The sequence below is a fragment of the Camelus dromedarius genome, chromosome 13, assembly GCF_036321535.1.
Source record: "Camelus dromedarius isolate mCamDro1 chromosome 13, mCamDro1.pat, whole genome shotgun sequence".
NCBI classification, from domain to species: Eukaryota; Metazoa; Chordata; class Mammalia; order Artiodactyla; family Camelidae; genus Camelus; species Camelus dromedarius.
In genome coordinates, this window is record NC_087448.1 from 23,650,855 (window position 1) to 23,673,534 (window position 22,680).

The 22,680-nt window shown below is 38.8% G+C and overlaps 1 protein-coding gene and 1 pseudogene across 2 annotated transcripts in view; one reads left to right on the forward strand and one right to left on the reverse strand.

Moving 5' to 3' along the window:
• Window positions 1-19,114, reverse strand: part of NDFIP2 (Nedd4 family interacting protein 2) — a 57,902-nt gene extending 38,788 nt beyond the window's left edge. The window contains exon 1 of one of the 2 annotated variants that reach the window (XM_031466187.2): window positions 18,669-19,114. In XM_031466187.2, coding sequence (XP_031322047.1) covers window positions 18,669-18,989 — 321 coding nt within the window. In that variant the 5' untranslated portion in view covers window positions 18,990-19,114. The remainder of the gene's footprint in view (window positions 1-18,668) is intronic. The other variant, XM_010996842.3, reaches the window with a different exon arrangement.
• On the forward strand, window positions 12,070-12,630 carry LOC105103276 (large ribosomal subunit protein uL23-like; annotated as a pseudogene).
• Window positions 19,115-22,680: the final 3,566 nt, after the last annotated feature.

A 22,680-nucleotide genomic window follows, 5' to 3' on the forward strand; every position in this document is an offset into this window, starting at 1 on the left:
CACGCTGCTGTCCTTGATTCATCCGGGAAGCAAAGCACATGCTGAGATGCTGAGTTAAAGGGCTCACCCATCAAAGTGTTCTATGCCAAAGCAAACCCTCAAAAACTGGCTGATAAATCTAAATACACAATCTGAATAATTTCATAATATCAAGAGCCAAATACACACACACACACACACACACACACACACATTCTCTGTCTGTTTCCCTCAAAAGTTGGCAGTGTGCCCCATACTGCTTCCCCCCATATATTTCTTTAATCCTGTGTAAATACTACTTATTCTCAGGTTACAGTGATCACTATAATGCCACCTTTCTAAAGGCACTTGTCAGTTAAAAAAAAAAATACTGCTACACCAAGGTTTTCAACAACACTTGACATGATTGGCATTTTCTAGTAAAAATTTACACACATGAATTCATTATGGCATTGATTTGCACTGGGAGCAAATGATGTGCAAGACAAAATATAACTTGGGTCTTTGAAGAAACCAGAGCAAAAGTACCATCCAGAGAGAAGCTGAGTAGGTGGTTCTCTACGGTACTCAAATTCCAATTGTCAGCAAACCTATCTCAGCCCACATAATAAAATAAATTTACCAAACAGCTTTAGAGGGGAAAAACCCCAGTAAACTAAAATTTTAACTTTACTTTTTAAAGAGTGAATTTTTCTTTGAAGAGAAACCTGAGTTGGCATAACTAAAACATGGGAAAAGACAGATCTGAAAATATTTCATTATACAGTAATTTTGTTTTTAATTAACTAAGTCAATGAAAAGCCCTGTGTAGGAATATATCATGTACCAACGAGCCAAATAACAAAATACTGGCACAAACAGTTCTGACTGTCTCAACCATCTAAAATGGACTAAAAATATGAAGCATATTGCTTAAGTATATAGATTTTGGGATCAACTTTTCTAGACTCAAATCTAGGCACCAGCACTTACCAACTCTGTGAGCTGCTTGGGCATTTTTATCATCTACAAAATGGAGTCTGTTTTCTCACAGGGTTTTCATAAGGATTCAAAAACACATAAGCACCTATTCTAAATACTTAGAATAATACCTAACATAGTAAAGGACTAATAAAATGTTACTTTAAAAAAGAGGCACTTTACATATATCATCTACTTCAGTTCCAACAACAATCCTCTGAGATGAATATATATAATGGAACAAACAAAACAACTGAACTGAAACATCTAATTAGGGGCAAAGTCAACCAAATTCAGGTTTTACTGTCTCTAACTTCAGACTATTTCAAGATACTTCCAATAAAAATTACTATGGCAGTAGTAATCTAACTGCCATAGGATTCCCTTTATGAGTACTTCTGATGCTGATTCAAATACACACATACACATATACTACATACTTTTTTTTTTTTTTTTTTTTTTTTTTTTTTTTTTTTGAGCAGAGAAGGTTTATCGCAGGGCCAAGCAAGGTGAATAGGTGGCTCGTGTTCAAAAACTCCAAACTCTCTGATGGTTTCAGGGAAAAGTTTTTACAGGCAAAATTTGAGGTGAGGGCTGCCAAGTGCACACACACATCTTTGAATCCACTCATCTAGTTCTCTTTAGTGCCGTTAATTATCCAATCAAGGCACCAGTACCCCTTACCTAAACTATTGCCATAGCTTCCCAATTAAATGGCAAACCATGACATTTGGGAGGTCCCCAACGAAAAGGCTGGCTCACCAAGAAATGACACAACCCTAGATCAACAAGTCAAGAACACACAAACACAGCTTACAGAATATAAATAAGCAAAGAAGGAATATCCCTCCCCCAAAAAAACTCCAATATGAAAGAAAAACAAAACAAAACAAAAAATAGGAAGAAAGTTAATACAGGGAGTAGAAAAACAAAGGTCTCAAAAATGTACAGTTTGCTCAAGTTCCAGCACGGCAGTGTTAGATCCCCTAACTCTCCCACCGACAGCAACTCTAAACTTGGAACAAAAGACCAAAAAACAACGACCTGAGCATTTTGAACACTAAAGAAAATAGGGACTGGCAGGGAGGTCAAACCTCAGAGAAGTAACCTCACAAAGGAGAGTTTCCCTCTGTGTTCTTTTGGCAGCTTCACTCTGAGGCAGAACCACAGTTGTGAAGAGGCACCTGTCTTGGGCCACTAAAACCCCAGCAGGATCCTTGCTATTTCCAGCCAGAGGAAGCAGGGAACGGAGCCCAAGCAGATCAGAAAGTGAGGGGAAACCACCATCCCTCGAACCATGCTTGTGCAGAACTGACCTAAAACAGATGACTAAAAGCCTGAGGAATCAAGCTTAGATGTGAACCACTGCACACAGAATGTGAAACAGTGCTTACAATCCCAGGTTGAGTTGACTGCCTCTAAAACAAAACATGTACATTTTCCAGAGGACCACAGGAAAGAACACCCAGGATAAAACCCACAAGTACTCGAAATACAAAATCATAGAAAATATAAATCATTCTCCAGGGAAAAGGCAATCAAGAGATGCCAATTCCAGCATGATTCAGATTCCAGTTACCATACAATGGTTTTAAAGCAGCTGTTACAACTCTGCTCTGGGAAGTAAAGCAGTATTACCTTGAAACCAATAAAATGACAGGGAATCTCAGCAATTAAAGAGAAAAATAAATAAATACATAAACAAGCAAACAAAATGTAAAAATTTGATAGAAAAATAAAATAGATAAAATAAAAAATTCACTGGATGGGATCCATAGCACAATGAAGACAACAGGAAAAAGAGCAAATTTAAATTGATTGACAGAATTTATCCATTCTAAAGAACAGAAAAGAAAAACGATTGAAAAAATTAACAAGCTAACAAACAAATGAGCCACAAGGACTTTAAACCTTTAAAAGGTCTAGAAAACGTGTAATCTGAGGCTGAAAGGAAACGAGACTGGAGCAGGAAAAAAAATTGCAGAAATAACATCCATAACTCTTCAAAGTAGTGAAGGAAGTAAATTTACAAATTCAACCTGAGTGAGGCTGAAACAGAAAAAATTCAAAGAAAACTACACCTAGACACATCATAATTAAAACTTCTAAAAGTCAAAGATAAAGAAGTTTTTGGAAACAGCCTGAAAAAAACCAATATACTACATACAGAGAAACAATGATTCCAATAACCACAGGTTTCTCATCAGAAATCATGGTCATCGTAAGAAAATGGAACAAAATCTTAAAGGGTTGAAAGGAAAAAAGAAAAAAGAAAAAAAAAAAAACTCCACCAAGAATTCTACACCCAATATATGTCTATATACTTCAGGAATGAAGGTTATTATTTAACCTGAAGACATTTCAAAGGAAAGAAAGATGAGAACTGACTAGAGCTGATCTTCACTTTAACCAATGAAAAAGGAAGTTCTTTAGACTGAAAAAAATTGATAACAAAGAGAAACTTGTTTCTTCAGGAATGAAGAGAAAGCACAGGGAATGGTAAATGTCTAAGTACACATAAAAGATTCTTTTTTCCGCTTAAGTTTTTTTTAAAATATGAGTTGCTATTTAAAACAAAACTGGTAATGTTATCGGTTGGGGTTTTCAGTGAATGTACAGGTAATGCAAATGACCACTACAGCATGGAGGCAGGCAGCGGGAAGGGAATACACAGACCTGCACAGCCACAAAGTCTTACATCTTACATGAAGCGACAGGACATCAAATATATACATTCCTAACTTCTCACATTTATTATCTTAGAGAAAGCACAAAAATAATCATAGTATTAACATTAATAACAGTAATAATAATGTAAAGAGGAATAGCAAAAGGGGACACTAAAGACAATTTTTTGATCAAATGATCCAAAAGGCAGCAGAAAAGGGTGAAAAGACAAAAAAAAAAAAGAGGACAAACAGAAAAATAATACAACAGTAGAAGTAAGCCAACCATATCAATAATTACATTAAATACAAACATTCCAGTTAAAAGGCAAAGGCTGCCACAATGAATAATAAAGCAAGACCCAACTATATGCTACCAACAAAAGACACACATTAAGGATTCAGACAGATATATTCAGAAAAAGATATGCCCTGAGAAAAATAAGAAGGCTGGAATGTCTATATTAGTATCAAATAAAACAGACTTGAAGACAAGGAGCATTGCCAGAGATAAAGAGGGGCATTTTGTAATAACAGAGCTTCAAAACATGTGAAGCAAGAAATTGAGATAATTAAAGGGAGATAACTCCACAGCCACAGTGGATTTTAACACCCCTTTGCTTAGCAACGAATAGAATAACACAAAAACAAAAATCAGTAAAGACACGGAGGATCAGAACAATACTATGAACCTACTTGATCTAACATTTATACATTATATCCAACAACTGAAGAATATACATTCTTTTCAAGTGCACATAATACATTACCAAGATAATATAAAAAAAGCCTCAATATATTTAAAAGAAATGAGATACACTGTGTTCTCTTGCCAGAAAAGAATTAAATTAGAATTAAAAAAAAAAAAAGACAATCTAAAAAAAATCCCAAATAAATGGAAATCGAATGTAATTCAAGAAATAGAGGATCCAGGGGGAGGGCATAGCTCAGTGGTAGAGTGCATGCCTAGCATGCACAAGGTCCTGGGTTCAACCCCCAGTACCTGCATTAAAAAATAAATAAACCTAAATTACCTCCCCCACTACCAAAAAAAAAAAAAAAAAAGGTGATGTTATTTAAAAAAAAAAAAATAGAGAATCCAACATAGTAAAGTGATGAAGGGAAAAGTCTCAGCATGACAGCTGTGTATCAGGCCTAGAGAACAAACAATATAGACAGAAACAGGAGGATAGAAGGATGTCTTCAAAGAACAAAATAAATGAACTAATAATTATCCAACACACTTGACCATGCAAAAAATATAACTGAAAAGCAAATTCTGAAAAATGACTAGAGGATCTGTAAATAATAAACAATAGATACACAGAAAAATAAAGAAAAATTAGGCAACTGAATTAAAATTTTTAAATTATACAAAATACACGTTGACTCAGTAGTGAACAATATTTTCATAGTCATACAATATAAATACTAATTACTGATTTCACCAAATATTAGGTGCTTTTCATACATTTAATTTTCACAATAATCCTAAGAGAGAATTATCTATACCACCCTCCCTTTATAGATGAGGAAGCTATGGCACAGAGAGGTTAAGGAACTGGCCCAAGGTTACAATCCTTGTAAGCGAGAATTTGAACCTAAGAGGTGAGACTACAGAGATCATGACCTGGGAAAGGAAAGCAAGACACGTAAGAAAGCAAAGTAACATTAACAAATCGACAAGTAGCAGAATATACATACATATAGGTTAAAAATACAGAGTTAAGTAAATAAAGCAGCTAAAACAGTTAAAGATTGTTTTCTTCTGAGGAGAAAGCTTGGAGGACAACGTGGAAACAAGAGATTGCTGTTTCTTGTCGCCTTTTGGTACTCTAACTTTTGAAACAGTATGCCTGAATTATTTTGATTTTAAAAACCATATGCTGGTCAAAGAAAACTCACCTACAAGCTGAATCCAGCCCACAGAACGAGCACTGAGTTTGGGTTCTGGACAATCGGCTGGCTGGGTTCACTCAGTAGCTAGTGAGGACGAGGCTCATCCTATACCATCCGGGCTCCTCATGTCTGGCATCGCCATGAATAAAAGGAAGTTAATCATAATGAAAGTTCTATTTCCCAGGATCTTTGATATATTTTAACTCAGCTGATATGCTTACAAGTAATGAAATAAAATCTGTCAACTCCAAACTGTGCTGCGTAACCTTGAGCAGATCCTCCCTCCAGCAGTCCTCTGCAAAATGAGAAGGTGGAAGAAAACGATCACTAACTACTTCCACAGTATCTGGAAAGTTTACTTTCCTTCTTTCTGTAAGTAAGCCAAATAACCTAACCATGGTTAACTATCTTGCAAATGCAAGTCACCAGTCAGGTAAGAAAGTGTGAAAAAATATCGGAATTCAACTAAACAGAATCCCTAGCACTACTCTAAAGGCACAGCACATTCCCTAATTAAGGACTGTATGTCCTAAACAATACATTGTTACTTTCATGTAAGAGAACTCTGGGAAACTGTTCACTTTGTAAGATACCAGTAACCTCATGCACTGAGTTTACAAAATACTTACCAGGGAATAAGGACTAAGACAGGGATAAGTGCAGAGTGGGGGCGGGGGAGGGGTGATGCAGAGCACTTGGTAGTAAAGGGTAGGAAATGGAAGTGAGAGGCAGAGAGTGAAGGAAGGTTTTCTGGAGAAAACAACATTTAAATAGATCTAAATAAAGAATAAAAGTTCATCATGGAAGAAGGAAGAAAAAAAGAGAAAAGTGAAATAAGTTCAAATGCCAGAAGGCAAGGGAGAGCACGGTATGGAGTGGTGGGTGGAGAGGTATGGGGCAAGGGAACAGAAGTATTACAGTTCACAATACTGCCGTGTGCAGTGCAGTAACAAATGAAGCAGGGGTGAGGTAAGGAGAGGCTCATGTTCTCTAAAGGCTACAGACAAAAATTTTAAAGGGTCTCAAATGTCATTTCAAGTGTTAATCCTTCTCCTTTTGTGGAAATCACACAAAAAGTCAGGCTGATATAAATGATAGCTTTACCCAAATGAGAACAAATGTTTTATAGAAACTATTGGATTTCTTCAGTCTAACATCCAATAGGCTACAAGTTCTAAGAGCCTCAAAATTAGTAAAGAGGTAAAACCATACAGTTTATTTCCTTGTTCTCAAAGCCTCTGCCAAACAGCACAATTTCTTTACATGAAGTTGTGGGTAATTCTGGAGAAACACCATAGACAAAATCAACCACAGCACATTCCTAAAGTTTTAAAATATGAAATTGTTGACGTTCAAACAATCTCAAAAGTAAGCAAGTCAGAACCTTGAAATAATCTGATAGTAAATCTCAGACTACTGCAGCATTTCCCAACTTGCATTTGGCATGTCTCTAACAAGAACTTTACCCACACCTTAATTCCAGCTAAGTGATCAAACTTTTGGAAGAAACCATAACAACAAGGCATGAAAACATAGAGGATGACTTACAGTCACATGGTAGACAGGCTAGCCTTAATTATGACCTTTTGACTGAACAGACATTTAATAAAGGTCAGCAGAATGTATCCCACAGTTATTTTTATTTAAGTCAGGCCTACATATGTACAATATAAACAAAATTCTAAAACAATACATAATTAATACATGTATAATCAGACAAGGTTTTAGCAGGCAGATGTGATATTAAGGAAAGAATAAAAAGAAAATAATCTCTAAAGAATTAATGTAAAACAGATGAGGAAAATCAAAGCAGTACCCACAACTCCACAATTAATAAAGATACTAAGCAGGGCCACTGCACATGGCTTCATGGGCTCCTTACTGAACAGCTCTATGGGGGTGTCAATCATATGTGTGTATGTGTGCATGTGTATGTATACGCGTGTATATATGGGGTGGGGGGGAGAGATACAGACACTAAGCCATGTAATGTTAAGCTGGAAGATAATACAAAACACACACACACACACACACACACACACACACACACACACACACACCCTGAGAGAACCCAAGTCTCAGTAACAAAGAAAAAAACAAATATAAACAATAAGAATTAGGATAAAATAACACAGGCAAGGTTTTGAGTCTAGAGTTAGTCCTGAGCTAGCACCATGCATTCCGTTGTTCTTATCAAATACTTCCTAAATGCCTACCATACGCCAGATACTGAAAGATAACAGCAGTGAACAAAACAGACAAAAATCCCTGTCTTCATGAAGCTTACGTTCAGGAGGAAGGAAAGAGGTAGGAATTAAAACAAGCAAAATATTTGGAATATCAGGTGATGATAAGTACCATGGAAAAAACTGAAACAGGAAATGGGGCTAGGGAGTACTGTGAAGGGGGTGTAGTGATTTTAAATGGCCTCAATGAGGTGATCATTCCAACAGAATGAAGACTTTCTCATACATGAGGATCCTGTCTTTGCCATTCTCCTAGGAAATTTTATACTCTGGGGTCTCCATCCCAATTCTAGTGACAGATTAAGTGCCTGCCCAATTACCAGGTAGAAGTAAGTGATACAAACAACGTTACCACATTCCCGAGGGTTTATTTGGAGACTGGGTGAAATAAAAAATTAACTTCTCAGAAGCATCCTGCAACAGGTCCAAACTTAAGGCCTGTATGAGGAACACTCTTCTATCTTCTACATCAGGGTGGGCAAATTGCAGCCAGCAGGCTAGATCCAGCCTGCCATCTGTTTTCGTAAATAAAGTTTTATTGGGACAAGGCCATATTAACTTGTTTACATATTAAGTATGGATACTTTTGCACTATTACAGATTTGGTACACAGTTGTGACAGAGACCACGCAGTCTGGAAAGCCTAAAATATTTCCCATCTGGTCCTTTACAGAAGTATGCTGACCCTGATCTAGATCACCACCACCACCACTACCCCCACAATGAGGCTACTTTCAGGGCCCTCTTGATGAGCACAAGACCAGTGTAGTCACATAGAACCCTGCCACGGGAAGGCCCCATGCTTGGGGGTTAATGCTCTATGGTCACTTTTAATTCTTAATAATTTCATCTTTGAATCCAAGTTTTATAAGTGAACTCCAATGAGAAAACAGAGCATGTGCCGGGGGCTGAGCACCTCAGCTCAGAAGTAGTCCACCTCCCCAGGAAAGAATCTGAGTCAGCAGAACCCCGTGGTTGCACCTCAACCTCCCCATCCTCACCCTACGACTAGGGGTATGGCAAGGCGGTGGCCATTCCCATCCCAGGCTGGCATCTCTATAACACATTCACGGGGAAACCAGCAGCTTCCCTTGCCTTTTGCCAATTCAGGTGTTGAACAAGTTTTGGCATGGAGGTTGCAACCCCATGGGGGTCATCTGTCTGTTGTGGGTTAAGACAGCAGACCTGTAGGAAGGCGAGACTGGCTTTCCTACTCCCGGCGAGGGCCCCACATTTTCATTTGGCATTGTGCCTTGCAAAGTATGTAGCTGGACTTGACTTGCTTTCATGAAATAAAAATCATAAACAAGAGTTCCATTCTTCTATCAAATTCAGCATAAAGTTTCTTTCTTTATTTTGTCCCATTTCACTGAGCCATCTCCCTTCACCATGCTCTTAGACACACAGTTGTCTTCATATTTCTTAAACCAACAAACCTTCCATTATTACACTTCAAATACTCACCAACTAGAACATTTCAGTCAAGTCTCGGCCTGAATGTCACACCTTCACAGTGGATGGAGTTCCCTGATAATTCTGATTCCAATCAACGGAGGGGTCAAACCAACTGGTGTGGTGGTATCATTTCCAAAGATGGCCACCATCAATTTTTTGCCTCTATGCACGTGCATGCCACTTCCTCATTGGGAACTGAAATTTATTTTCTCTCCCTTTGAATCTGGGCTGGACTTATGATTGCTTTAACCAACACAACACAGCAAAATGACATTCTGGACTTGTAAGCCTAAGGCTTAAGAGGAATGGCAGCTTCCTCTTCCTTCTATGTGAAAGGCCAAGGTCACACTGGGAGGGCACATGAAGAGAACACACAGAGGAGAATTGAAATGATTAATATTCAACAGTCCCAGTTGAGCTCCTAGTCAGTAGTCATCATCAATTGCTAGCCAAGTGAGTGAGCCATCTTCAATGATCCAGCCCAATCAAGCCCCAAAATGGCTGCAGCCCCAGCTAACATCGCATGGCACCGAAGAATCGCTCTGCTGATCAGAGCCAAGCCAAAGAATCTTGAAGCATAATAAAATGCTTGTGCTTAGTTTGTTACACCACAATATAAAACTAAAATACCAAGATCCATTACACCTGGATCCACACACATGCCTATTATTTAACCTCTTTATGTCTCATGTTTTTCATCTGCAAAATGAGGATCATGACTTATACACCCCACAGAAGTGTGCTAAGGAAACGTGCTCGTATGTGTGAGGCACTTAGTTGAGTTCTCGGCATATTTCTGACATAATGCAAAAAGACAGCTTTGTTCTATTATTATTTTGTTCTAATATTCTATATATTATTCTACTATTGTTCTGCTTCATTTTCTTTAAATCATTTATTACTGTTTGAAATTATGCTTACTTAATTATCTGCCTCCCTGCCACCAAAATATGATCCATAAGACAAGAACTTAACTGCCTTGTTCACCAGCACCTAAAACAGAATTTAGCAGATATTTGTAAACTAATAATATATTAAATAAATGAATAAATGAGTTATAGGACCTTTGTTTCATAGTTAATCAATAATAATGGTATCTAAAAACTGTTCCCACACCTTAAATATCTCTGACAAGTGGCACTCAAAATGTGCCATATGTATATAAACTATAATGTGGTGTGATAATATAATTCCAATGCACTTACTTGTTACTGCACAAATATTACACCACTGTTAGATTGTGTACTGCTCAAATATGCCTAAGTGACGGCTAGCATTGTGCAGGTGTCCTAAAGTAGTTTACTCATTAGTATAATTTTTTAAAAAAATAGCTGTATTCAATCAAACTAATGGCACACTCTCCGTTACTACTACTACATGCACAGAAATAGCCAGAGAAGCTTTAATATGGGGTCCACTCAAAAACAAGTTACCCTGGCAACACAAATTAACATGATACTAGTCTTCAAGTTATGGAAACCTGGTTTTAAACACATTTGAGTGTGAATTTCCTCAATTATAGTTTTTTTAAGTTTAAAACCTACTTTTTAAAAATCAGACATTCACATAAACCTGAAGCACCTCTAAGGAAAACACCAGTCTAGAAGGTAGAAAAACTCACAGAAACGTACTTCAGTATAGCAAGTTCTCTAACACTGCGATTTCTCAGCGCTTCCTCTGTCTTGATGTAGAGAAGACAGATGCAAGAAACTCGCCCTGCCTCCCTCTTCCAATTATAATTTCGTAGGAGTTTTTACATTTAGGAACAGGATTTTAAAAGGCAAATAAACCAGAGAGGTGTGGCACAGAACTTTAGATGGAAATAGACATATGTAAAGTCAGGGAAGTAAGAGAGAATACATTATGGTTGAAAAACTTACAATACGTATGCCCTGCTGGACTCCAGCAGGTAGTACACAATAATTAGGAGAGGGGATTGAGAAGATGTGACATTGTATTTGTATGGGAGGTCAACTCAAGGAACTTGTATGTTAAGAACAGCAATTTACACTTCAAAATCCAATAAGCCCACCAGAATGACTAAAATTAAAAAGACTGACAACACTAAATTTTGTCAAGGAGGTAAAGCAGCCAAAACTTTCATACTATTGGTGTAAGTGAAAAATGATACACTTGGAAGTGATACACAGATTTGGGAAAAAGTCTGGTGGTTTCTTATAAAATTAAGCATAAATATACCCTGTTACCCCAGTAATTCCACCCAAGAGAAATGAAAACATACGTCCACAAAAAGATTTGTACAAGAATATTCCTAACAGCTTTACCCATAATAGCCCAAAACTGGAAACAACCCAAATGTCCATCAACAGAGTAATGGATAAACAAACTGTAGTATATCATATAATTTATACAGTACACTATTCAACAATAAAAAGGGATGCGCTACTGATATACACAATAACATGGATCAATCTCCAAAATTTCATGGAGAATGAAAGAAGCTCTGCAGACTATATGCTGTATAATTCTAGAACCGGCAAAGCTAACCTGAAATGGGGAAAAAAAAACAGTAACAATCACCTGGTGGATAGGACTCAACAAGGAAGGGTCAAGAGGGAACTCTCAAAGGTGACAGTAATGTTCTATCCCAGCGGTCAGTAAACTGTCTGTAAAGGACAAAATAGCAAAATATTTCAGGCTTTGTGGGCTTTCCCTCAAATACCCAGCTCTGCCACTGTAAATGCCTGGGCATGGCTGTGCTACAATAAAACTGTATTTATAAAAACAGGAGTTGGAATGTAGTCTGCTGATCCCTGCACTATATTTTAAAAGTGGTTTGGGTTATACAGGTGTATGTACTTGTCAAAACTCATCCAATAGGTCATAGAAGATTTGTGCATTTCACTATATGCCAATTTTATCCCAAAGAAAAAGAACCATAAAGAAATAGTGAACTCGATAAGCCTGTGGGAACAGAACTCGGAAACCCTTTTCACAAAGATGGCGCCAAAAGTGAAGGAACCCCCGTCCCTCCCAAAGCTGAAGCCAAAGCAAAGGCTTTGAAGGCCAAGAAAGCAGTGCTGAAAGCCATCCACAGCCACAAAAAAAAGAAGATTCGGACATCACCCACGTTCCAATGGCCCAAAACACTGCGGCTCAGAAGGCAGCCCAAACCTCCTCAGAAGAGTGTCCCTAGGAGAAACAAGCTTGACCACTATGTCATGAAGTTCCCCCTGACCACCGAGTCAGCTATGAAGAAGATAGAAGACAACAACACACTTGTGTTCATTGTGGATGTCAAGGCCAGCAATCACCAGATCAAACAGGCTGTGAAGAAGCTCTATGACATTGACATGGCTAAGGTCAATACCCTGATCAGGCCTGATGGAGAGACGAAGGCATATGTACGACTGGCTCCTGACTATGATGCTTTGGATGTTGCCAACAAAATTGGAATCAACTAAACTCAGCCTAGCTGGCTAATTCTAAATATAAAAATTTTCACTAAAAAAAAAAAAAAGAAATAGTGAACTCTACAAAATTTGTAGATACTGACAGGCATATGCAGAATAGATAAGATTATACAGTATAGCACAGGGAAATATATACAAGATCTTGTGGTAGCTCACAGAGAAAAAAATGTGACAATGAATATATGTATGCAGAGAAAAAATGTGACAATGAATATATGTATGTTCATGTATAACTGAAAACTTGTGCTCTACACTGGAACTTGACATAATATTGTAAAATGACTAGAACTCAATAAAAAATGTTTTAAAAAAAGAAATAGTGAACTCTAGGCTAATGATAAGTGAGGTACACTGGTATCTGCAACTTACTTTGTTAGCATCAAAAAATAACATGGATTGACAGATATACAATGACACAAATAAAACAAACTATTAGTAACTGCAGAACCCATAACTGGCATATGGTCTATGGGAGAACTGTACAATTCTTTCAACCTTTGTATATATTTGTAAGTTTTCATATTAAATGGAGGGAAGGAGGGTGAATTCAGTAAGAGGCCACTGAAGATTTTTTGAGCAAAGAAATGAACATCAAATATATATTCTACAAATATAATTCATGCAGTGTAAGCAATATACTGAAGGATGGTCAGATGAAGGAAGAAAGTGGTAAGCAGGCTATTACCATAGTCCATGCCACAGAAAGCACCAACATTTAAGGACATGTGCAAAGTGAGTTCATGCAGAGAAGAAAAGTCAGAGAAGTTCAGAGTAGAAAACTCCTTCGTATCAGGAATTAGGAAGGACTTTCAAGGAGAAAGTCCACAGTGCCAATGTAAAAGAAATTAAGCAAGAAGAAAAGTACCTATTAGGTTAAGCAATAGAAAACGTTGCTGATGTAAAAGAGGCGTGGTAAGAATGTAAACCAGATAAAGGATATGGATAAGTTCAAAGGAATCTAGCTGAGCCAAGAGAAGAAGGCAGTAACTAGAGAGCCATAAACTGCAATACTTCTTTAAAATGGAAAACAAAAGTAAATGACTGCACCTAAAAATCACTTTATGTTATTTCATCCAGAACATGTACTACTGGGTAACGCAGTCCGCCATGGGCCTGAGTGTCCCTGCACATTCTTGTTGAGTGTGACAGTCTGTAAAGCTTATCTAGTTCATGACTGAGAGGATTCTTATAGTAAGTCACTTAGGCAACAAAGAAGGTCAAGGTTACCACAGCACACAACTGCCCTCCCAAGGAGAGGTAAACTAGCTTGCTTGTTGTCTGCTACAATGTTTGCAGCTTCATTTAAAAAAAAAAAAAAGTGCTGGATTCTTGGTCCTGGTTCCTCAGCTGTGACCCACTATGTGCATCCATCTAGACTCATCACCCTCATGAGACCTGGTTACAAGGAAAACTGCTGGGAAACAAGCTGCTGGAAAACAAGCTGCTGGAAAACGAACAGCTGGAAAACAAGCCGCACCTAAATTTCCATGAGCTTAAAATATTATATTCACACTAGCTTGCTTAAAATGCACATGCTTGCTTTGTTTTAATGTTTTATGCAGTAGATGACCTATAGCACATATTATGCTAAAGACAATTTGTGGTGAGCAATCCTGAGATTGACCATAAGGGCACAAAGGAGGGCAGATATCTCCTTAGGGTAAAACAATGGACGGTCCTGGAAAGACAGATCATCCATTAACAGAACTTTGTTCTGGCATGAAAGCGTGTGGTTAAGCCCAGGGGAAATATTTGCTATCTCAAGATGTCCCATAGGCAATAACAGGATAGATTTAGAAATTCTGCATAACCCAAGGAGGGTGATTGCTCCTGGAAGGGATAGGTCTGAAATTAATCAGCTACTCAGCAAGCAGAACTTAGTGCTTATCGCATGGAATATCTAAAGCCTCACCTCTTTGATCACATTTTTTTTCTGAGCTGTATACTTCTAATAAATATGATGTTGACCAGGCTTTCAGGACTCTGGATCCACGAGATCTTGAGTCCCCTGGTCCCATCTTTGCTCTTTACTTTGTCTGTTTGTTTCTTAAGTCTTGCATCGCCCGTCCTCAGACATGGTCCCAAGCTGCACTGGACGCAGCAGAAAACCATCACAAATGTGCTGACTTTCATGAGTCTGTAGTGCTATGAGTAATGACATCATTTGTTTCTGACCTGGGAGTCTCCCATTTTTCTGCCAGGAACCATGAAACATTAACAGACTAACTAGTAGCTTGTAAATATGGTAAAATCAAATCTTAAGACTTTTCCGAGCTCTTGACATGGACAACAAAGAACTAGTTGATATTCACGTTGCTAAATAAAACAAGAGACAAAAAGGTAGTCACCAGCAAAAATTGAAATATATACAATATTTGATAGTTTAGTAACCTTACATTATTCATAATATTTATCATACTATATTTACATATATAGTCTCTATACTACATCTTTTACATTTATTACATTATATAATTCCCATATGAGGAAACAGGCTTCAAGATGCTAGATAACTAAGCCAATGGCTGACAAACGGTCAACAGTACAACCTAAATATGAGCACAGATGACTTTAAAAGGTGTGGGGTTATTTAATTATCAATAGTCAACCTCCTTCTCAGCTGATTTATCAGGGGCAACTCTAATTCACCATATATAAAGGCAAAGTATATCATCACAGTATGAATACTTCATTATTTTTATAGAAAAACTAACGTCTTGGAAATATTAATGTACTCTTAAAGTTTTCCTTAAAAATCTGTGGTCAAAGTTTAGAAAGAACTAGATGTAACAAATCCAAACCACCATCTTTACTGCAGAATCTCTCATGGTTTTAACATGCAAATACATTTTCATATGCTTATATACATTATAAATCTTCTAAGACCATCTATTAACATCATTCTGAAATCTACTCTAAGCCAAGTCAACTACTTCATAGTTTGGCAACATTGTCCATTTCCTACCCAAAAAACCGAATTTCCCATAACACAGTGGACCTACACATCATACCTGGCTTTTTCTGAAATTAGAAGGGTACCAAATCAAGGCTTTTCTATTTGTAGCTGTATATCATTATCACTGCTTTACTCAACAAACTTCAGACACTTTTAATAACGGAGGAGAAAAAGAAACCACAGAAATAGCAGTTTCCACCTAAAGCTTGTGAATTGGTTAATGGTAGTAAGTCATTCTGAGGGTCCTGGGCATCACTGTTAACTTATCAATATGGAGACCTAAATTTTAACCCTATCAGTAAGTGAAAAATTAATATAACATCATATACCATTTCACTCCCAAATATGTTTTCTTATCTCCTACTTGGTTATCTCTAAACATTCAACAACTGAAATTGTTTATCACTCAAGTTTATTCATCATTCCAGAGTCAAAAAAAAAAAAAAAAAACTGAGCTAAAGGCACCACACAACAGTTGTATTCATCATATAAGCCATATAAGCCAGAGCTACTGACTGGTCCCTAGCTTACTGGAAACCAACTAAGATTTTTCTTTCTTTCTCTCTTTCTCTCTCTCTCTCTCTTTCTCTTTCTTTCTTTCTTCCTTTTTCTTTCTTTCTTTCCTTCCTTCCTTTTCTTTTTTTGCCCTCTGCTCTGAAGGAATGCCTCCACCCATTCAAAGTCTAAGGATACATCTCCAGCAGTTTGCGGGGAGGGAAGCAGAAGCATACACCTGTAATATACCTAGAATACACCTAGATACAGTTATTGATCAAGCCATTCTCAACAAAACCAAGAGTTATAATAGTCAGAGGGAAGAATAATAGCATAGTAACAGAGCACGTGCTTAGTATGCACAGAGTCCTGGGTTCAATCCCCAATACCTCCATTAGAAAAATAAAAAGTTATACTAGACAGATGAAATTACTATGCAATTACACAGGAACAGGAATTAAAATCCAAATTTAAACTGTGCTAAATTCTCAAACACTTTGCCTTACAAGGAAAACAAATTGATGTCCTACCTACTTAAAGCAAGAAGTAACCTTAGACAGATTTTTGCCCTCTGCTCTGAAGGAATGCCTCCACCCATTCAAAGTCTATGTAGGACACATCTCCAGTTTAAAGAAAAAAAAAAGGCAATAAAATATGATATTGTTCACTTATTTTGAAAGGAATTTGTAGAGAAAAAGAAAATATCTTAAAACTGACAGAACAATTTCCAATATTTTGGTGTTAGGAATTCCTAAAAATAATTATTAAGTCAACTAATCATAACTAGTGAGAGCAAATATGACACTATAATAAATTACTTGAAGGCACGGATACATAAAAATGTTTTGGGTAGTGATTTGCATAAGAGAACATAGTTGATTCTGATCAGCAAAACTCCCAAAGAACAATTCGAATCAGCTAACACAATTAAAGGAAAGAAACAGGAACAGGAAAGAAAAGAGATTACAGAAAGAAACAAGACCCCACCCCCCAAAAGGGGGGGCGTATAGAGCCCAGTGGTATACTGCATGCCTACAAGGCCCTGGGTTCAACTGCCAGTACCTCCATTAAAAAATTAATAAATAAACCTAATTACCAACCCTCCCCAACAAAATAAAATAAATCAATACAATTTTAAAAAAGAAACAAGTCCCACTGTTAATAGTATTCATATTTACCTACTGCATTTTATTTTTGCCAACACCTGCGAAAACAGGAATGCCTTTATTAAAAAAAAAAAATCAAACCACCGATAGTGTATACACAGACAACTTGAAAATGCATTCCCGTACTGCAGCAATATTTTCCAAACTGTTATGGAAAAAAAACTGATAAACTTTCACAGAATTCAGAATATACATCATTTGGAGGTTTTACCAGATGTAAGCCAGATGAAATGGAAGCACCATGAGCTTTTATCTTAGGAGAAAAATGCCAAATTATACATATTAGGGTTTCACCCTTCAGTAGCCTTCATATTTCTCAAAACACACACTAATAGAAATTCTTAGTTCACAACTAAGTCTCACCTGTGCAAATAGATTTAACAGGTGAAACCTGCACTAACAAATCTACATTTGCAAATTTCACAAACAGTACTATTAATTGCACCACAGGAGCGACTATTAACGTTTTTCTCCTCTCCCTCAGTAAATAGGTTTAACTAAATTACCACCTCAAAGTTTACAGAATAACATGCTACCTAGCTGCAATAAACACCTACTGCTGAGTCCTTTTTCTAAAGTAGGGTTTACAATAGGACTCTCCAATGACACCAGAATACTAGGGAAAAAATCTATTAGAAAAACTGACACAGAAAATACAGAGGGTCACTTCTCACTCAGTTCAACATACAAAGGTCTATATGGTTAAACTGGAAAACCTTGTATTTAAGGAAAATAATTTTTCAAACAAGATTAGGAATTTTTTCTAGTAAAATTTCCTCTGTTCCCCGTCCAGCCAATGGAATTATTTTTAAAAAGCGATAGGGAAAAGAGTAGTCACTTTTAATTCTAACAAAACAAAGACAAAATGACAAGGTTAACTAGAGCTGAGACAAGATCAGTCCCACGACTATTCTGCACAGTTGCACAACCTTTAAACCCACGTATTTTTACTAAATCCATATCCCACCCTACGTAATGCTTACATCTCCCTCTTCCCCACCCACTCCATCTATGACGGCGATCACCTTCCCAGCAGGTATGAGAACTCAGCACCATTTCCAGCACACAATCCACGGGAATATCTCTGAAGGGGCTGGATCAGGGAATAACGAAATGACCGAGAGTGAGAAATACAACAGAAGTTTTAAAGGGAGGGGTCGGGAGTAGGGTGCGGGTGAGGGATGCGGAGCTAGAAGACTTGAGTCGAGAGGGAAGGGTCTCAAAGGAGTCACAGGCAGGCTCCATCCAAGGGGTGTGAAGGAAGCAAGGTCCTGCCAGAAGAGCCAAAAATAAATCAGCCAGCACGTCCCCTCCGGGAATAACTCAGGAAAGGGACTCTCGGGGCCGCAGTGGGAGGCAATCCCGGGGTCCCCGGCGGCGCTGGAGGCCCGGGCTGGGGCCAAGGAACTCACCACCTGGTAGCGGCCAGTCCCCGGCTGGTGGTGATCCATCCTGCCCGGCTCGGGATCTGGCTTCCGAGCGGGCGAGTCCCCTCGGCGCTCAGCCCCCTCGGTCGCCCTAGTCGACGACGTCGTCGCCGCAGCGACCCTTCCGCCTCTGTTCCCCGCGCCGCGGTCGCCCGGCCGGGCCGCCTCACTTCCCGTCGCTGCCGCAGAAGCCGCAGAAACCTCCGCGTCGGCCGCTGCTCGGAGGAAAAGCTCCGGGGCGCCGCGCGCGCTACTGAGCATGCTCGGGATGGTCGCGCATGCTCGCAGGGTCCTCCGGCGGCCCATCCGCGTCGCGAGTCGAGGGGGGTTAGCTGGGTGGGAGGAGATGGAAAAGTCAGGAAAGTCCGGGGGAGCCGTGTAGGTTGTCAGCCAGTCGGGAGTGGGCGGTGGCAAAAGGAGGGCGAAAAAAGTCACCGTCCTTGATTGGTGTTTTCTGTTGGACGGGTTTCGCGCAGGCACAGTCACACCGCACAGAGACAGATGTGGAGGCGAGAAGGGACGCATTCCTAGAACACCTGAGAACAGGTCACGCTGTCACCCAGCCTAGGACAATGCAGAGAGATCCATTTCTAGGACATTCCTGAAATGCTTATTAAAATCATTCGTGAGATAAGGGATATCTTTTTAAGGTTTTTGTTTTTGTTTTGGGGGGGCTTGTTTTTAGGTCGGGGTTGTCTCCATGGTAGTGAGAGATTTAAGAATTCAGCAGGGACTCTTTAGCGGTATTCATGTATCTCGCCAAGGAACGAGGCTTCTAGAGCCCTAGGTTACTGGAAGAATACAAGAAAATAATGAAAGAATACAGGACTTTTGTGGTCTCATTCACATCAATAATTGCGAAGGGTTTAACAGTAAGAAATCACTTTGTGTGCAACGTTGTAAGACTGTCTCACTATCTAGTAAACCACACACGTCCTACTACGTGTGTCTCCGACAGGGCACACAGCGTGTTTCTCTAGCAAGTTAAAGTATGATGGGGCAACGTAAATTACTCTATAACCCAAAGACCTGCTTTCTATACCCTGAAAACTATGAACTCACATGATCTGTCTCAGCTTCCTTTTTCACTTCACTTCAGTCTTGAATCACCAAAGGAGATTCCTGGAGTGAAGAAGCCTGCTGGATAAGCCTGATCGCATTAAAAACAATGAGACAGAAACTCAGTGAGAGATCACCAGCTGAATAAATGTAAGTTTTCCTGATAGTTTTATTCAAAGCATTGATCAGTTTTTCCTCTTTTTGCCATCTGGACACATCCCATGGTAGAGAGCATTTTAATAGGCTAACAACAGTAAGAGGTAATGATATTGTCATAGTTAAATGTCTTTAAACTTGCTTTCTTTGGATCTAATTTAATATATTTTAGATTCTAAGCTAATAAACATGACACTTTACTGTATTATTGTGGAAGAGCTCACTCTCACAATTTCACCCCGAAGAGTATCACCTTTCAATGTTCAAAACAACAACCAGTCTCAGCAAAATGAAATTAGATTCCTGCATCACTTATGGTCTATACTGTTCATTTAGAACTTAATTTTATATGCAGTTGCACTTTCATTAATCATTTATATGTCCATTTGTTTTTCAGATAGACTACTGTTCAGGAGAGAGGCCATTTTTCACACTTAATGCACCCAGAACTGTAATGAGAACATAACGGTGAAACCAAAAACCTGGCGGAAAGCAGACATCCTGAACCTTGTTAGAGTAACAAATTCTTTCAGTTTTACTCTCCTCCCAAGTTTTGCGAACATTTTGCTAATCCTAAGACCAGGTGACAAAATTCAACAGGGAAGTGTCTTTTTAGTGAAGCGGAGGAAGAGAAAGAGGAGAAAGAAATAGAATAACAGCTAATAGATATTGAGCCCTTCCCAAGCCGGGAACTGCATGTGTTATATCTTTTCATCCTCACAGTAACTCCATGATGTAGGCACGATTATAATCCTGGTTTAACAAATCAGTATATTAAAGCTCAAAGAGGTTCAGGAACTTGTCCGAAGCCAAATCACTGGTAAGTGGTGACAGACTCCAAGCCTTCACTATATTAAGCACCATGGTATAACACACTGCTAAAACAAGCAAACAAAGAAAATAACCCTTGTCTCTTTCTGTGCACTACTACTGTGAAACTTCTGAAGAAGACCAGTAAATAAATAACTGACTAAATAAAAATGAAAATGAAAATAGTGATGCATTGCAAAAGCCAGTCTGACTTCCTTAAATGCCACCTCCTTGATCTGTATGAGATAAAGGTTTCTTTCTCATCATCCCCTAAAGAGCCATTCTGAGTTCCTTTTGCCCATTTCACAACTAAGCCAGTGTGACCTGTAATGGGCCATCACAAGCAGAGGCCCTGAGTTGCAATAGAAGCAACGTATTTGGGATGAAATGGGGGTAATGATATTCTTACCGATGTTCGAGGCCTTAAACAAAACTCGGTGTTTTCCATCTTAATCTTTTGGGGGTGACAAGTGCAGGGACCTAAGGAACTGCAGGTAGTCTACCACTATAAACGCAAGTGGAATTTTAGAATTATAGTGCACGTCATAACACCTCTTGTTCTGGCCTAATCAGTATTCATCTCCAAATACAGAGCCACCAGAAATTTTACTAGTGCCACACTGCAGTATTGGGTCAGACATGGACATAAGACATCTGGATTCCCTGTCAAGAAAGCACACACTGCCTAGCTGCCATCCAGCTGTTCGTTTGGTTGGGGTTTCCTTCAGCTTTCAACCTTGAGGCCATGCTATTTTTCAGAGTGGCAACCTGCTGTTGACTAAACAAGGCAGTGGTGCAGATCTCGCCACTTTTGCGTGACATTGGACCCCTTTAAGGGGCAATCTTTGCTTCAGAGCCACCTGCTGAACGGGCAGAGATTGCTGTCAACTCTGCCATATGTTGTGACAACTCACCCTGCCCAATCCTTTTTGCTTTCACAGATGTTAACATCAGCATTTGCTTCCTCAAGAACCCGACGTAGACAAGTACCACGATTGTCAACTGAAAGGAAAACACACAACGTACAAGCTGTGAGTGAAAGTTCACCCAGGGAGCTTTCTGAGCACCAGAGCCCTGAGAGAGACAGCCTCTCAAGTAGCTCTGAGGAACTGCTCCAAAGAGGTAAGGGAGGAGCCAGGATACCTATGAGGTGTTTTTGCTGGGAAAAACAGGTAATCAAGCATAAAAAGATTACTGCTAATCACAAAGAACAGACATCTCAAGTTAAAATGATTTTAATGCTTGTCTTATGTATGGGAAGATGTAAGAATCTGGATTCATTTGAAATGTTTCTTTAGGCATGCATCTTAACTATCTGAAGGCTAGCATATCCCAAGCACAGAACATTCTCTGTTTTTCTCCATCTGAGTTGCCCTCAGGGCACACTGTCAGGGGACAACTGCGGTAGCTAATGGCTTGATCCTTGTAGAACTGGAAAGGCAGGCAGCATTGTTTTTCTTTACAAGATGTAAAGTGATAGAACGTTATTATTATCAAGAGTGTGTTAAATGACTGCAACTATCCTTTCACATAACTGATGTTTCATCTACAGAATAACCCTCAGTGCCCTCCATTGTCACCATTTTCTCACATGGGCCTAAGGTATCTACAGCCTTCCCGTTAAGAATGACTTTGATTTTGTCCTTTAGAGTGATGCTGTCAGGTCAAGTCACAGGGACCCCTTTGCCTGGCTATACTTCCCATTGGGAATCCCTCTTACTTTCGCAGAAGCAGAGGCATTCCCTCCAGAGGTAAACTGATTTTTTTTTTATCATTCTCCATAGTCTCCACTTACTTCTAACAAGGTATGCTAAACTGTGTACACATGTGCCAGGATTTTTGTTGAGATTCCCACCAGTTAAAGAGCAGTAAAACGAATATATGTATGTACATGTATGACTGAACTATTATGCTGTACACCAGAAATTGACCATACATCAATTTACATTGTAAACTGACTATATACATCAAT